This window comes from Apus apus, chromosome 11, assembly GCF_020740795.1.
Source record: "Apus apus isolate bApuApu2 chromosome 11, bApuApu2.pri.cur, whole genome shotgun sequence".
NCBI classification, from domain to species: domain Eukaryota; kingdom Metazoa; phylum Chordata; class Aves; order Apodiformes; family Apodidae; genus Apus; species Apus apus.
This window is the reverse complement of record NC_067292.1, coordinates 16,132,189-16,149,254: the sequence shown is the minus strand read 5'-3', so window position 1 is coordinate 16,149,254 and position 17,066 is coordinate 16,132,189. Positions and strand designations below refer to the sequence as shown.

Genomic DNA, 17,066 nt, shown 5'->3' with positions numbered 1-17,066 from the left:
CCAGCCTGGCCCGAGCGGGGACGAGCTGCTGCTCAGAGCTGTCCCCGGAGCCTTCAGCATCCGCTGATGGCCCCTTACCTTTGCTTACCCCCTTGTGGTACACAGCGTAGTCTGGTCTGCTGAAAAGCAGCAGCAGGAGAACATGATTGCGAGCAGAAAGGGGACATTATTTCTCGAGGAAATATGCTGGCAGGGAGTGTACGGGACTTCAGGTCTCCCAGGCACTATTTTTCCCTTCTCGCCTCTGTGCAGAACTGGAGATAATAGTTGGGGTTGCAGGTAACAGAGTCTGTTCTTATTCAATTTTCCTAAATGGCCTGGAGAGCACTTAAAAGCCCGGAGAGCTTCTGGCCAGCATTTTCTTATTAACTAATTTCACTTCGATCCTATTAAAGTGTATGCTTTATAACCTTCAAATGAACCTCTCCCTTCCCCTCTTCCTCTCGCTTCTAAAACAAAGCCATTACAATTTAATGACAGAGTATAGCCTTTAAAAATTGTGCTCCCTCCGCTGCTAACATTGCAGGACGGGTGTGACACTAACAGCCCCGGAGCACCCATTGCTGCTGCCCCCCTCCCGGCACCCCAGCACCCACACACACCCCCAGCACCCAAGAAGGCTCAGCCGAGGCTCTGCGGTCCCAGGGCCCGGGAAGAGGCGGCAGAGCCAGGTAGAGCCAGGGACAGAGGGCGCTAGAAAATGGGATTTGGGAGGTTTGCTTTATTTCACTTTGGGAAAACCTCTGCAATAATGGGTTTTAAATGGATACATATATTTACTATTTCAAACGGGTTCTGCTGTTTCCTGGTAATGCTCACCACAAATGGTAATAATAAAAGATGAAGTATTTTTTCTCACCTTAGGTCATTAGATTTACAGACAAGGTACTAAATCATTTTAGCTCCCCAAACCTTGAAGGAAAGGCGCTTATGCACTCCCTTTCTCTTCTCCCCCTTCTGAAGAAATGTGCAACGGGAACAGAGACAAAACAGTTGCCGAGGCTCGAAGAATGTCTCCCTTTAACGGTTTACTAATAATAACATTAATACTACTACTAATAAATAATTTTTTAAAAAGTTGACGTTGGCTGCAGAGCGCAGATTGTCAGTGGCCTCGTCCCAAAGCCCTAACATGAAGGGTCATTAATTGTGTTTTCTTTCCAAATCATATGTCACTGCAATTAACAGATTCTGATCAAGAGACTCCTTTCAGATTGATTCCATATGTGATAAGGAATGTGCAGCTTGTTATCTATCTGTCGCCTTGGAATTATGGAAAAGCTTCAAACGTGTAATTTGAAGAGTCTTTTACCCAGAGCTTTGATCTTTCCTTCTATTTTTTTTAACTCTTTTTTTAACTGCAGCCCTTCTGCTAATCCCACTTGTTTGTTTACCCCCCTCCCCTGGGCGGCTGCGCCCCATTCCCGCATAAGCTGCGCCAGCCGTTCCCCCCCTGCCCGGCCCCGGGCACCCTACGGCCCCTGGGCCCCGACAGCTCTCCCGCAACCTCCAGCAGGGCCCTTCGGCCGACAGAGATCCCCCCGACCGGGGCTACCTCCCGGGCCGTGTCCCCCGGTACCCTCCGTCGCCCTCGACGAGAGAGGAGGGACGGGGCATGAGCAACGGGAAGCGGGACGAGGGTCCTAGGGGCAGTGGGGCGGGCCCAACGCTGCCCACGGAGGGTGCCCGGCCCGGCACCTCCTCCCGGCGGGGCTGGTCTCCCAGCCCCGGAGCCGGCTGTGGTCTCGCGGAAGCCCAGCTGCAGTCGGAGGGAGGGTCGGTTTTAGCTCGGCGACCGTGTGAGCCAGCCGGGAGGGAGAGGAGGGAGGCGAGGCCGGGGGAGGGCGGGCGGGGGGTTGGGGGTGTGTGTGTGTTTGGGGTAATAAATCAGGAGCCGCTCTCCCGACTTTGACAGGTCCCGGCCAGAAGACACGTGTCTGTCCGGCCGAGGAGCGCTCCGCCGCCGCGGCTCCCTCGGGGGCGGCGGCCGTCGGGCCCCGCGCTCTCCCTCCGGCCGCCCCGGAGGACCAGCCGGCTCCAGCCTCCCGTCCGCATCTCCCCTGGGCTCCAGCCAGGCAAAGAGGCTCCCGCTCGGCTTCGCTTTCCCCCCCTGCTCGCTTCTCATCCCCGGGGAAAGGGTCCTCCCCACCGCCGCCTTCCTCCTCCACTTCGCTCCCGCCGCTTCCCAGCTCGCCCTGCCCCGCTCCGCGCCTCGCCCCGCACCCCGCCCCGCACCTCGCCACGTCCCAGCCCCGGGCCTGTCCCGTCCCCACAGCGACCCTTCCGCACGGCGCTCCGCTGCCTTCCCGCTGCCGGAGGCGTGGGGGGCTCCTCGCCGCGGACACGGCTCCCACAGCCCCGTCCTACCCCCGGGAAGATGTCTCCTCTCCTCCCTCTCTCCCCCACCGCTTGCTGGCTTCTCCGCTTTTTTTCCTCCCCCCTCAGCCAAGAACCGTATCCCTGCAGATTTCTCCTGCAGTCCATGCAGTGCAGCTACGCTTCCTCTCCGTTTCTTGCTCGTTAGCAAACCACCCCTCACCCTGACCTGGAATCATTCGCACCCATAAATTTCTCGCCTCCCGTGTCTCCCCCCGGCTGCCCACCGCCCCTTCCCCGCCGCAGTTCCCCACGGCCCCAGAGACTCCCAGTTCCCGCATCGCCCCGGCGGCTCCCACCCCATGTCATGTTCTCGGCTCCCACCAGGGACGAACTCGTAATGATTCTGTTGTTGATTAGAAACCACAAAATAATGCCGCCAGCTTTGGCACTCCGTGCCAGACCTGCAGCCACAACAGGACCGGTCCGGTCGTGAGGGACAGGCGTGTGTCCCCGCACCCGCCCGTGCGGGGCACAACCCGCCTGCAGCACCAGCAGGGCCAGCACGACGGCAGCAAGCGGCGACCAATTTGTCCAGTTTTCCGAATTTGTCCTTTTTCTCTCCAAGGTAGATATTTTTAAAAGTTGAGTTGTGCACCCAAAGTTTTCTCCGACCCCCCAAACACCGCATCTCCCCATCCCAGCGCTTCCTACAGAAAAGTTTAAAGCAAATCAGGACGTGGGGTTTGCTGCCTGTTTTCCTCTAGAATTTAAAAAAAAAGAAAGAAAAAAAAAGAAAATAAAAAAATAACTGAATTTAATATTGTTATCCCCGTTGCATTATAGTATCAAAAAACTATAACAGGAGCCACGTTGAATAGAATAAACTAAATTCCTCCAACCCAGAGTTGTTTTTGCACTAGATTAGCAGATAGGAAATGCTATAAAGATGAACTTAATACGATTAGAGATGTTTCCTACAGATTTTCATATATTGATTCAGGGAATTTTAATTCTGGAGCTTGCTTTGCCATAATCCGCATTTTTACAAGCTGATATAGTTTTATTATACCAAGCTATCAAGGTCGATTCCTTTAACTGCATAATCTGACATGAATTTCATTTTTAAAGAAATGTAGTTATAAAAATCCATACTGCGGGCACAGTGGTTATATTGTACCTAAATCATATTTTAAAGGCCATAAATCCAGAGAGTATTTAGGAAGATATGGGGGAATACGGTTAAAAGGCTCTACTCCAGCCTCAACTCTTCAAAAGACCCTTCAAACTTTTAATTTATTTATTTATTTTAATTTTATTTAAACACCGACATTTTTTAAAAAGCAGATAACGGTGGCAGGTCCAGGTCCCTCTCCCCGCATGGCAGCTTCAGCCTCACAGGCTAGATGGAGTGTTCCTGTGCCCCCCCGGCCGCTCCCCCCGCCTGGCAGCAGCGGAGCAGGGCGCACTGGCGCTTGCCAGAGACGCGCCGTGATTGAACAGTATTTAAACTACTCTTAAAAGACTAAATTGCAACTCACACGCTGGTTTCAGGGAAGGAGGGGGCGGGGGGGGGAGCAAAACAAAGCAAAACATCATTTAAAATGTGTTGGTCGTTAAAAAAAAAAAAAATCCTATTCGGTAATTAAAGCGTATCTTGCCTCCTTCCCCATAGCTCCTTACGAGCCCGTGCCGCTGCTCCCTTTGCAAATGTTGCACGTACCAGGTACTTCCTTCTAAGCCTTGTAGTGATTCAGAACAGAGGGAATAAGCAAAATGATCATAAATTTCCTAATTAGAGATTTCGCACCAAGACAAAAAGGTGTTAATGAGTTTAATTCCAGTGCCTGTCATTGTCCCTTTTTTCACACCACTTATTTACTAATGGCCCAGAGGGCTGCTCCCGTCTCTCCTTTGTTAAGATTTTAATTTGCCTTCTTTTCTGCCTTTGATGTAAAATTGTGACCTACAACTCTTTGAAGTCCCTTATTAGGAGGAAAATTAACTTCGCTTTTCCACTGTATCTGCCCACTGTTAGCCCAGACAAAACGTAGAGAACTCCTTAAAGATTCAGTACATTAAGAAAAATTTCAAGGTAACTCTGGAAATGCAAATTTTTCACAAAAATCTAATAGAATTTCAAATCTATATCAGGAGATGTGACCCTCGCTAAGGCCAGTGAGGGGGAAGGGAAGGAAGGAATATCTTAATAAAGAAAACAAAATGAACCCGGGTAAGGAAAAGCTGTAAATTTGAAAACCTGAAAAGAGGGGGTGGGGGTGAGGAGGGAGCCTTTATTTTTGAATGTCACAACTTTTTCCTGTCCCTCTCGTGTGCCACTCACCCTGGCTTCCTATGCTCCGGGGGAGGGGGGTCTCGGAAAGAAATTATATCTAAATCTATCTCTATATAATTAGAATACCATGAGGCAGGGTTAAACCTTTGTAAAACACACAACTGATTGGCGATCGCTAAAACGAGATTTGAAAGCAACTCAAATAAAAGATCGCGACGTCAGTAAACAGATTTAGGGAAAAAAAAAAAAAAAGGCAAAAAAAAAAGCAAAAAAAAAAAAAAAAAGCAGCTAGTGACAAACCCGGCGAGAGCTCTGGGCATGAGAGAGAGAGGGAGGCAGAGGGAGAGAGAGACTTAAAAGAAATAGGAGGGGCTTGTGAGAGACTAGAAATGTCAATCAGAGCCCAGAGTCCCAATAATCTCAGGCAATCTGTTAGGACCTGACCTGGGTCCACTCAGATCAATAGGAAAAGTGAGAGAAGAAAGAAGCGATCGGATCGTTTACCGCGGCGACCGAGGACAGGAGGGAGCCCGCGGCCTCCGCGCACCCCCGGCTCCCCCCCCATGTCCGCCGGAGTTTGCGGGAGGCGCTGAAAGTGCGGGCGGCCGGCGAGGGCGAGCGACCCGGCTCCCTCCTCCGCTCCCGGCCCTGCTACTTTCTCCCCTTTCTCTGCCTTCTTCCTCTCTTCTCCCCCCCCCCCTCCTCCTCCTCCCCCCTCCCCTGCCCCCGCTCCCCCACCATGTCTTTCCCCCAGCTGGGCTACCAGTACATCAGGCCGATTTACCCGGCGGAACGCCCGGGCAGCGGCGGCTCCCGCGGCGGCGCCGAGCTGGCCCCGTCCGGGACCCTCTCCAACGTGCTCTCCTCCATGTACGGCGCGCCCTACGCCGCCGCCGCCGCCGCCCAGGGCTACGGAGCCTTCCTGCCCTACGCCGCCGAGCTGCCCATCTTCCCCCAGCTGGTAAGAGGCCCCCCGGGGCTCGCCGCTCGCTCGCCGGGACGCTCGGACCGGGGCCGGCCCGGACGCGGTTCGCGCTGGGGATCGGCCGGGGAAGACGCCGGGAGGGCTGTCAGGGGAGTCCGGGCGTTATCGCCGCCCTGCCCCGGGAGAGCCGCCGGAGCGGGGAAGGGCTGGAGCGGCAGTCCCGCGGCTTCCCCCCACCTCCGCCCGCAGGGTTTGACGGTTGCGGGGACTGGCCGCGGCTGCCGGCGGCCCCGCACCTGGGTCCGGTCCTGCCGCACCGGCAGCCACCCGGCACTCTGCCGAGACGGGCCCGGGGAGCTCGGCGGCGCGGGGTGGCAGCTCGGCCCGGCCGCCGCGCTCCTGCTCAGCGGTATCCGCTCCTGGTAACGGCGGCGGGATGGAGGGGCCCGGGGCCGGGCCCGAGGCGCCGCTCAGCCCCTTCCCTCTCACTGCAGGGCGCCCAGTACGAGCTGAAGGAGAGCCCGGGGGTGCAGCACGCCACCTTCCCCCACCACCACCCCGCCTTCTACCCCTACGGGCAGTACCAGTTCGGGGACCCTTCGCGGCCCAAGAACGCCACCCGGGAAAGCACCAGCACCCTCAAGGCCTGGCTCAACGAGCACCGGAAAAACCCCTACCCCACCAAGGGCGAGAAGATCATGCTGGCCATCATCACCAAAATGACCCTCACCCAGGTCTCCACCTGGTTCGCCAACGCCCGGCGGCGGCTCAAAAAGGAGAACAAAATGACCTGGGCCCCCCGCAGCAGGACGGACGAGGAGGGCAACTCCTACAGCAGCGACCACGAGGGGGAAGAGGACAAGAGGGAGGACGAGGAGGAGATCGACCTGGAGAACATCGACACCGAGAACATCGAGAGCAACAAGGACGAGCTGGAGGACGAGCTGCAGGACGCCGACCTCCTGCACTCCGACTCCAAGACAGACTCGGAGGGCTCCGAGGGCTTCGAGGACCTGCCCGGCTCCGAGGAGCGCTACCTCAAGGCCGCCGAGGGGGATCCGCACCACCTCCGCCACCACCACCTCCACCACCATCACCACCACCATCACCATCACAAGTGCGAGATCCCCGCTGCCGCCGCCCCCGCCGGCCTGGAGCCCCTCAAGCCGCCCCTCCAGCCCCCTCCGCACCACCTCTCGCCCCCCTCCTCCGCCTCCTCCTCCGCCGCCTCCTCTCCGACGGACGGCGCTTTGGCCGGCACCCTGCCGAAGCCCAAGATCTGGTCGCTGGCGGAGACGGCCACCAGCCCGGACAACCCCCGCAAGTCTCCCGGCGGCGGCTCCCCACCGGCGGCCGCCCCCCAGCCGCTGCCGCTGCCCCCCCCCGCCGCCCCCGCCACCCCACAGACTCGTCTCCTCCTGCCCCCTGAGCAAGTTCCCCAACTGGACCAACCGCGCCTTCCCGGCCCACCACCACCACCCGCCCCCGCACCCGCTGGCCTTACTGAACACTCCCCACCTGCTGGGGCTGGGGGCCGCTCCCACCGCCCCTCCGGCCGCCGCCGCCGCTTTCCCGCGGCCCGCGGACCAGGCGCAGAGCGCGGAACCCGCCGGAGCAGGTGACCGCTGAGGGACGCGGCGGGGACGGGGCGGGCCGGCAGCCGCTGCGGGGGGCTCGGCGGAGCCGCGCGGAGCTGCGCGGGAGGCCCCGCGGGACCGTGTGCGAGGGGTCGAGGCGGGGGGCGCCGGCCCCGCCGTTTTCTCACGGTGCCGTCGGGGCGCAGGTGGCGGCGGGCGGGCGGCCGCGGGGCCCCCGGGGGAGGCGGCGGCGGGGGGGACCTCCTCGCCAGGTTAGTCTCAAAGCCCGAAAATTACCTTCCTCCGACGGGGCTAATTTTTGTTGCTGTTGCTGTTGCTGCTCAAATCGTCTTTGTGGGAAGGACCCAGCCGTAAGGCACGCTCCGGGCTTGGCGTATTTTCCTTCTGACGGTCACTCCGGCAGCAAAGTGGTCGTTCTGTCGTATTTGCAACTTGCTAAGAAGAGATCTTAAGTCTAGAGGCTTAATTCAGGGATGGGAGGGAAATAAAATGGGGCCTATAAAGGAACGCTTTTTTTTTTTTTTTTTCTTCTCTTTTTAGATCGATCTAGTGCCTTGGAAGTAGAGAAAAAGTTAATAAAGACAGCTTTCCAGCCAGTGCAGAGGCGGTAAGAGATTGCTTCCTCCGTCTCCTAGGGATATATAGAGGGAGTTGTAAATGGTTAGCTTATTTTCTCCGCTTCTTTAGTTCCTTTTCCAGGGCGGTTTCTTGTTCTTCCTCTGAGTGCGTGGTGGGTTATTCTGATTTTCCCCCCGCCTGTTCTTTCTTCTGAACTTTTACCAGCGATTCCCGCGGGCAGGCCGAGCTGCGTTCGGTAGCAACGGGGCCGCGCGGTCGCGGTGCTGGGGTCGAGCAGGGCGGGAGGGAGCGCAGCGAGAGCAGCCAGCGCCGGGCTCCCCCCGAGCGCCACCGGATTGCCCAGAACGCCGAGAATACCCCGGCGGTGTCGCTTAGCTTCAGGGAGAAATACCACGGCAGTAGAAAAATCATAAATAAAAATAAACCCCCCCAGCTGGCATGAAAACTTAAGCGGCTGAACCTCGCTGCCCTGAGTTCGGCGTAGCAGTCACTGAAATCAATCGCTCTTTTGATTGACTGAAACCACGGGGATCGGGCCCGTGGTATTTTCGTAGCTAAATACATTTTCTGTTAAGTTACTCCTAAGACTTTTTATATTTAGAAGGTGTTTTTTTTTTTTTTTTAAATAACAACAAAACCAGCGCTACCAACACTTAAAATATAGTGCCGGCCCAATCCGAGTAGCAAGCCTATTAAATCTATTTATTTTTTTTTTCTGTGTCATTTTTTCCAGGCCTCAGAACCAACTCGATGCCGCTATGGTTCTATCGGCGTTGTCATCATCATAGTTAATTTTTTATTGTTGTTGTAATGATTGTAAAAAAAATAAATCTCTGTATAGTTACGACTTGTAAGCATGTCCGTATATTAAAACTAAAAAGGAAAAAAAAAACAACACCCGCTTCTGTACTATCATCTGGATTAGCTGAGTTTGTGAGGTTTTTTGGAAGTCCAGTGAGAATTAGGTGTTTCGATTTTTTGTTGTTGTTGTTGTTTTTGTACATACAGTAAAAATGTACATATGTGTGAACCAAATTGTACAAGAAAGTATATATTTTTGGCTAATAAATAAACTGTTGCCACTTTGACTACATTTCCCACCTCTGGAGTTATTTTTCTCCCCTTCTTCGCGCCTTCTCCCCTTGTCCCCCCTTCCGCCGGTGACTGTTTTTCCGCGGCAGCCGAGACCGCGGCGCGGGGGGGGGGGGTGTGCGACGCATCTCGGGGCTGCGCGGCGGCGGGTCGGGGTGCGGGAAGGCGGAGCGGGTCTTTGCCGGGGCCGGGCGGCAGCAGCGGCGGGGCCGGGCCGGGCCGGGCCGGGCGAGCGGCGGGGCCGAACGCTGGAGCCGCAGCGCCCCCTGCAGGGCTGTGCGGGGGCGGCCGCGCCGCGGGGGGAGCGAGTCGCTGCGCGGCTGCGGGGGCAGCGCCCGCTCCCAGGGAAGCGGGGGACGGCGCTGGGTGTTGGGAAGGACGGAGGCAGGCGGCAGTGGGGATCCCCCCCCCCCCAGCCCGGCCCCCGGACCGTATCACCGCGTGCCTGCTGTTGATTCCCCTGCGGAGCGCGGGATGGGTTAATTGAAGAGAAACCGGGGGTCGTCAGTGCCGCAGCTGGCGGGAAGCGGAGTTGTGTTGTTTCCCCGTCCCCGTGCGCATCCCAAGGGTCAGTTTTGGTGGTGTCACCCGGGCGCGCTGTGGCCGCTGAGCGGCACCGGGGCTGCGCGGAGCGGGCGGCGGGGCCCGGGGCATCCCTCCGATTTCGGGGATTTGCATCGCGGCGGCAAACACCGGCCTGTCCCGCCGCCCCTCTGCCCCGCGCACCGGCCCCGGCAGTCCCCGGCTGCTAGTCCGTCGGCCTCGCCTCGCCCCGGGCCCCGTAGCTTCCCCGCCGCGCCTGAGGCCGAGCCGCGGCCTCGAGAACTTGTAGCTCCGTTTCCTCGGCAAAGTGCTGAAAACCTGCCCGATGCGGGACAGGTCCGGCCGCTCCGAGCGGCAGCCCCGGCCCCCCCCCCCGCCTCGCAGGCAGAGGAAAACTAGCCCAAGGTGGGGGGGTGGGAGGAGCAGGCTCCCTCCCCTTCCCCTCCTGTCTTCTCTGTTCCCCTTGGCAGTGGGGGCGCGCGGGTGGCCGTGCTCATCCCTTGCCCCCGGCCGGAGGGGCAGCCGGGGCAGGCAGGGCTCACTGGCCAGCTCCCGCCTGCTCTTCTTCCCAGGCTCTCTTAACATCTCTGTCCAGGGGGTGTTCGCCCCCTACCCTTGCTCTCCTTACAGTCCTGGAAATGGTATAATTACCGAGGTGGTGACTAAATAGCTGGTGCTTTTCTCATTTTGGTGACAGACCCTATGGAGGGGGAGGGAGCTCAGAGCTAGGAAGCAGGAGTTAAAATGAAGTTAAAGTACAAACAGAAGCACATAGCTGACATGCTTCAAGCTTAGACAGTACAAGATATGCAAATGTGCAGGGCTGCGCAGTATTGACATTTTGAGGTCATAGTGATAGGAATGTATTATTTATAGGATTGGGTTGCACTAGGCCGATAAACTACATTTTAAATCCTAGGCGATTGTAAGTGAAAAGATTTGTGTATCTGTTTATCCTATATATATGTGTGTATGCAAACCTTTTATATCTGTGTTTTAATATTTCCCCGTTAATATTCTCCCAGGCAGGCTGTGCCTGGGAGGCTGTGCGGGAAGACCCCTCATCCAGTGCGTGCCTGCAGCCTCCCCGGGCGGCCAGGAGCCTCGGCTGCAGCCCAGCCGGCCCTGCCCCTCCAGGCAGGCCGGGAAAGGGACCTGCAGAGTTTGTGTCAGTGTTGCCATCTCTGCTGCCTCCCCCCCACGTCCCCTTCCCTTTGCACATACGACCTCTCCGGCCACAGCTCACCCTGGGAACGGCGTTTGCCTCTCTGCAGCCCTTGCAGCTCTGTCTCTGTGCCAGGAACTGTCCCCACTGTTTTGCTCCGATGGGCTCCTGAAACAAGGGGAAAATGTGGGTGGGTGGTTAGAAAACGGATGGTTTCTCATGTAAATTTTACCCAGTCTCTGTGCACTTTGTATCCTTTTTCCTTAGCCAATTCTTGCTGAGGGAAAAATAAATTAAAAAAAAGATTAATGGTATGTAAAATGGGAGGGGGAGGGAAGCTAGAGGCAAATTTCCACATCCCCTTCCTCTGGATATCCTGGTGGGTTTGCCACAGCAACTTTCACACAGTGGCTAGACAGATGCTGAAAGGGGATGGAAGAAAGTAATGAGACCACGATGGGAGAACAATTGCATCTCCTGCTTTTCACCTCCATTAAAGGCTCCTTTGCCACAAAGCCTCCTGGCTAGCTGTCCCTGCAGAGACCTCTCCATTTGCCCTGACCATCCAGGATGCTCCCGCAGCAGTGGTGACGGCGTGGCAGCCATGGGAAAGCCACCCCTTTGGCTTCTGGAAGTGAGAACTTGGCTTCCCTGCAGGGGGAAAGCAGCCTTTGTGCCTGCCCAGCTTCCCTAATATGGAGAAAATTCCGATTAATTTTTTGAGGAAACATTTTGTTATGCGTGTTTCCACAAAACATTAAAAATCCTACTTGTATTTTTTTTAGAAGCTGCTCTCCCAGCTTGACAGCCTCACTAGAGCCCCAGCCAGGCCTGCCCGAGATGGTGCAGAGAGGCCTCTTTCCCTCTCCCTCTCTGTTGGCTGCTCTTCTCCTGTCTAATCAATTATCTCCCTAGCTAGTCCTTCTCAAAGGTGAGAGCTCATTATGCATATTTATAAATCACAGCTCCCAGACCTGACACTGATTGATGTAATCATCTCCCGCTCACTCTCTGTCTGCACGGGGCCAGCCAGAGGAAGCGCCTGCGAGGAGGAGGAGGCAGGAGAAAGAGACTTCCAACTTGTCAGACCCACTTCTGCTGGGAGCAGCCTGCCGGGCGTAGCGGGCCGTGTCGGGCTTCCCATTCATGGCAGCCAAAGTGCCCATCACAGCCCAGGATGAGACAGGAGAAAGCCCTGTGAGCTGAGGAATACCGGTGAGCTGCCTTATGTACTGCTAACTGTTACACAGGCAACGTTACCAGAGTACAGAAAAGATCCCGCACAGTTTTCACTGTCAGGCATCTGACCATGCATTAAAATGACTCCCCAAATCTGTAATGTTAGCTAGTGCACTTGCTTTTATTCTCCTTAGGTAGTTAAAAAATCCATTCCCGTATGGATTCTGAGAATGAGTTTTTAGATATATGATATAGCGATTATCTTTAATATTATTCCTGCAGCTGTTCTCAGTAGCTGTATTGCAAAAAATTAAAAGGAATAAGTTGTGAATGATAAAAGTTACTGCTGCAAGGGTTGGAGGGCAAAAGGGCTCCTCCAGCCCAGCCTACCAGCATTCCAGATAGGAGAGTGTCTCTAAGCTGTGATTTGTCTCCCAAAATGTGCTTCAGCATGGCAGCATTCAAAATGCTGTTCAGATTATGTGGTTTACCTGCATGGTTAATATTTACACTTTTAAAATACCTCTTTTTATCACTTTGATCAGAACGATCAGTGTACTGAAGTAATAATACAAAAATATATGCTCTGGAAATCATAACAAGATACAAATCAAAGGGAGTCCTAATCAAGTACTTTTGAGAGTGTTATCTTCCTTGTTAACAAATGGTAATAGGAAAATTAAGGCTCATAGCTTGTTTGTGTTTTATCTAAGAAAACCAATAAAGATATCAGATGTTCTTTGTTTTATATGTTTGAATGTAAAGCAGAATAATGAAGAACTTGTACCTTCTAAGGCTTCATTTGCTTTATGGGTATTAACCCTTTAGGATGGATTTACAGAATGAGGACAAGACTGTACTGTCACCCTGTTTTTTGAGGCCTCTCTTTGCTGCAGTCAAGACAACATCTTTTTTTATTAAACGCTGAAATTGGAACAAAGCAACAATGACTGCTTGCTAACTATGCATGTCCAACAGGCCTCTTTACTATTCAGCAAATGGAAGATATTAAACAACATTTTGCTTAAAGGTACACTGAGGCCATTTCCATTAGGACATGGTGTCATTCATTTATTCAGATGTTAAGTGGATGTCCTTGTGGCTAATGAGTAATAATCAACAGTGACTCCACTTTATTCCTTTGCTCCCAGCAATGTTAAATACTCTGATGCAGTCTCTTTGCTGACACACTAGAGAATATGGTTAAAAAGTGCTAAAGGACATTTTCAGCATAGAGCAGCCACATACACACGTTAGAAATAGCACTTTTATTACAGTCTATTCTATTAGGCTTTGTCCCTGTTTAAAGCACAGCACGTGGGAACTGCTGATATTTATTTGGAGGTAGTTTATGCCTTAAAAGCACAGAGAGAACTGTCTTGATTTGAGAGTCAATATGGTTATTGCTGGGAGATGAGTTCTTGTCCAGCTGGCTTGTAACACAAAAAAAAAAATCAAGTGGCACCTTACAGTCCCTTGTCTAGATTCTGTATATGGCTTCAGAGAAATGTTTAGTGGAGGAGTGATTTAGGACAAAACCTTTGCTGCAAAAAATCTAGTTTGACATTTATTTCATAAAATAAAGTATCTCCCCTATCAGCTAATTAATCCATTTTATTACATCGACCTCAGCAGCTAAGTAGGTTAATAAACTACATTAATATATATTTTTTCCTTTACATGATTGCTTACACTGGAGTCTGCAGCTTGGTTGTCTCCTGTGTCAATTCCCAAAGTTTGAAAGGCATAAATGAATCATTCTTGGTCATGATTAAGTTTAAGTTAGAAATAAAATATGTCAATCAATCTGGTTGGAAATGTTCCTGCTGTCTAAGTTGGTTATGCAAAACACTCTAAGGTGTGTAGGCATGCTCAATTAGGTCAAGGGATCTGATGGCACTCCTAGCCATAAATGTGTGTCACTTGGATTCCTCATTATTTTTAGCAGTGGTGAAAATGCATGTCAGTAGGCCAGATAGCCAGGCTAGAATAAAATTACTTACCAAGATGCATAAAACCGAGGTTTTAATACATTAATATTATACTTATTTTCAAGAAAAACAGTGAAAGGAAAATCTCTCTCTCTCTTAAATATATGAGTCACTGTATTGAATTTCTCAGTGATCATTAGTATAATTCACACTGGACTATGCAATAGTCAAGATACATTAGCAGTAAAATTTAAGTGCCTAAAAACATAGATGTTATGTGAAATTAGATACAAAGAGTAAAACATTGATTTGCTCTGTTACAGTCTAACTTGCTTCCAAGAGAGGTAAAGCACAAGCTTCACTAGGAGATTAGACCAGCCCCATTCAAAAATAATTTAATGAAAAAAGACATTTGAGATGGCTATTGAACAGCAGCTCTAGTGCTGGTGCTCTCAGATGGAGACTTCTGCAAGTGATTCCTACAGAAGACAATGTCAGCGATTTGTGCTTGATAGACAGGTTTCCTCTGGTGTACTAAATCATAGTCTGATACTACCAGAAGTGTTTCTGTGTAATTCCAGGGGAAAAAATGCCAGGAAAAGCAAGTTTTAGTGCTCATGACTGCCCTCCTGGCATCTGGTGTAGTCACTGAGATTACCCGAATCGGCTAAATAACCTGGGTTAAATCCTCTCCTTTTAAACTTTCCATGCTGGCACTTTGAACCACATGGAGACCTTGGGCTTAGGCACAAGAAATTGAGGGAGGAACCAGCTAAAAACAACACAGCACTCCAGACTATTTCTGTTATCCAAAAAAAACCCAACACAACAACAAAAATCCAAAACAAACCCAAGGAACAACCAAACAAAACCCCAGACAAAAACTAAATGCAGGAAACCAGCAAACTAAAAGAAAGACATTGCTCCCAAGGATCAGAGGCAGGATGAGTACTGCAGGTAAGGCTGGTGCTTCTTAAAAATGGTTCTTAAATACGGTGTTAAAGACAGCAGTGTCCCTTTAAGCACAATGCCATGCAGCTAATATTTTCTTTACTGCCAATAAAATGCAATTAAATCTCATGAATTAATATATTCACTTCAGGAAGAATTTCCATTCTTTTCTTTGGATATCAAAATGGAGCCATCATCAGTCAGTTAGTTAAATAGGAGAATCTAGAGAGTAAGTAAATGGAAGAGCTTTCAAATGCAGGACTGAAAATGCCCAATGAATGTGTAGGGGGCTTCAATAAAAAGATTTTGACTTGTGTTTTCACCCCTTCCCCACTTTGCTCATTGTTTACTGACACTGCTATGGACACAGCATTCAGTCCCTGCCCGCCCCAGCCCTGGGATGTAAAAATGTCATCTCTATTGTGCTGCTGGGCTGGCTTTGATGCTGCCGCAGCCCTTTGTGTGCCCTTCTCAATCCCTTTATAAGGCTGTCCTGATTGTCCATACTGAACATCGCCACAAAAGCTTGTCTTATTGAGAAAAAAAAAAAGTCAGAGAGGGGCCAAATGATGGGAGATTGGGCCTTTGCTGTAAAAGACCTAGTATTCACATTCAGCAGTCATTTTTTCACCAAGGAATTGCGAAGTTTGGACTGTGGCCACCATGGCAAAGCCATATAAGACACTTTCTTCTAAAATATTATTTATAATTACTATAACTGTTTTTTTTTTTTTTTAAAGATCATGTATTACTGAGGACAAACATTAAATCCTAGAAGCAGTTGCAGAGGATATTTTCCCTTTTCTGACAGAAAACAACCATGTAACTCATCTGCACGTTTCATTTGAGAAGTTCAGACAAACAGATTGTATGGAAATTTAACTACATATATGCTACAAAAAGGGAATGTTGTGAAAATAACTGAAGCCAGCAGCAGACCCCATCTGCCCCTGCTATGTTGGAACACACACGTCTTTGCAACTGAGAACCCGTGTTTTAAGTCGTCGGTCTGGAAAACCTGCCCCAGTTGTTCTTCCCTCTAACGCTATTCTGACTTGTACTGAGTGGCCGTGGGCAGGATGGAGACAAAGGCAGGATAAGGTCTTATTCTTTGGGAATGGGGTATCGGAATGGGAGGACGGTGATTTCATGGCTTTTGTTACTGAGGTTAGGGACCGAATTCTCTCACTGAATTAGAATGGTAACAAGTGGGACTGGGGATCTCTGGGGCTTTTGTAGTGCACTCATCTGAGAGATTGTGCTTTTCTCAGCCCTTCAGATTTATTTTGCCAAAGTTACAGGGCAATTATGGAAATGCGCCCTTTGAAGCTGGGCTGATTTCTCTTTATTTTCTCCCTCCCCCCCCCCAAAAAAAAAAAGCAAAGCCTCCCTCACCTCCTTTCTTCAGCAAGTCAGCAGTCATTAGGCAGCGGGGTTTCGAGTGGCCATTCACATATTCTTTTGAATAGTGCGAGAAAGTTTTAATAAATATATGTTTAAAAAATAGACTTTGAAGCTTTTTGGGAAGGAAGTGTAAAATAACAGCAAGGTAGTGATGTCCCAGAAAATAGGCTCTGTGTGGATGAGATGCTGGAAGATGAAATGCTTTCCATGAAAGGAGACTCAGTGTGGTGGGAGCTGGGCTTGGCCGAGCGATGGCCGGGGCGCTGCGGCTGCCTTGCCAGGCCGGCACAGGCGGCTCCGCAGCAGCGCTTTGCTCCTCGTCCCTCACATCTCCCTAACGAGAGGCCCAGGACAAACAGAATTGTTCTTTCACACCTGTGTACATTATTTATCATCTGCATCTGGAATCTCAGTGCTGCGTGTGAACTGAGATGACAGATTTTTTACTTTACTTGATATGCTAAGGTTAAGGAGATACGTCTGAAAGCCAATGGTGAGACCCGGAGCTAGGCAGGCTGTGCCCAGGACTGCTTTTTGCCCAGCTCTGTTCACTCTCTACTCTGGCTCTTTATTTGTATTTGTTCTCATAGGATAAATGGCTGGTTTCATGGGCCATATTCAGACATGATGTAAGAGGGAGAAGATCCTATTGCTGTCCCTGAAAGTTACTTACACTTGCAGAGGGCCTGAGCCTGCCCTGAAATGTGGGCCTTCATAGAATCATAGGAATGGTCTGGGTTGAAAGGGACCCTAAATATCATCTAGTGTCCCACCACTCTGATAGTGAAGAATTTCTTTCTTCATCATCAGCAAAACATGGTAGGAATTTTCAGGTTTCTTGTCTGAGTTTTGTATCTGTGGTACAAAGATCTTTTTTTGCTCTTTATGGAGTTTATGAGAGATCCCACCTACAGCAGCGTAAAGCATTAGAGATTTGTGTTTTCTGGATATTAGGACTTAGAAATTTTGCAGCAGAAAGTTCCTCCTAATCACAAATCTATTCAAAAGCATGAAAACTCATCTCAGACTGCTACAAAAGTGTGCTTACAATAATTTAATACTAACGTTTCTCATGATGGATGCAGAC

The 17,066-nt window shown here is 51.3% G+C and overlaps 1 protein-coding gene across 1 annotated transcript; it reads left to right on the top strand.

Annotated features, from left to right (window-relative positions):
* Positions 1-5,351: 5,351 nt before the first annotated feature.
* IRX3 (iroquois homeobox 3) lies at positions 5,352-8,795 on the top strand. Its single transcript, XM_051629465.1, is given in 5 exon segments — positions 5,352-5,573; positions 6,032-6,922; positions 6,924-7,155; positions 7,676-7,742; positions 8,448-8,795. Coding segments are annotated over 5 exon segments (1,467 nt in total). The 3' UTR covers positions 8,503-8,795.
* The last annotated feature ends 8,271 nt before the right edge of the window (positions 8,796-17,066 follow it).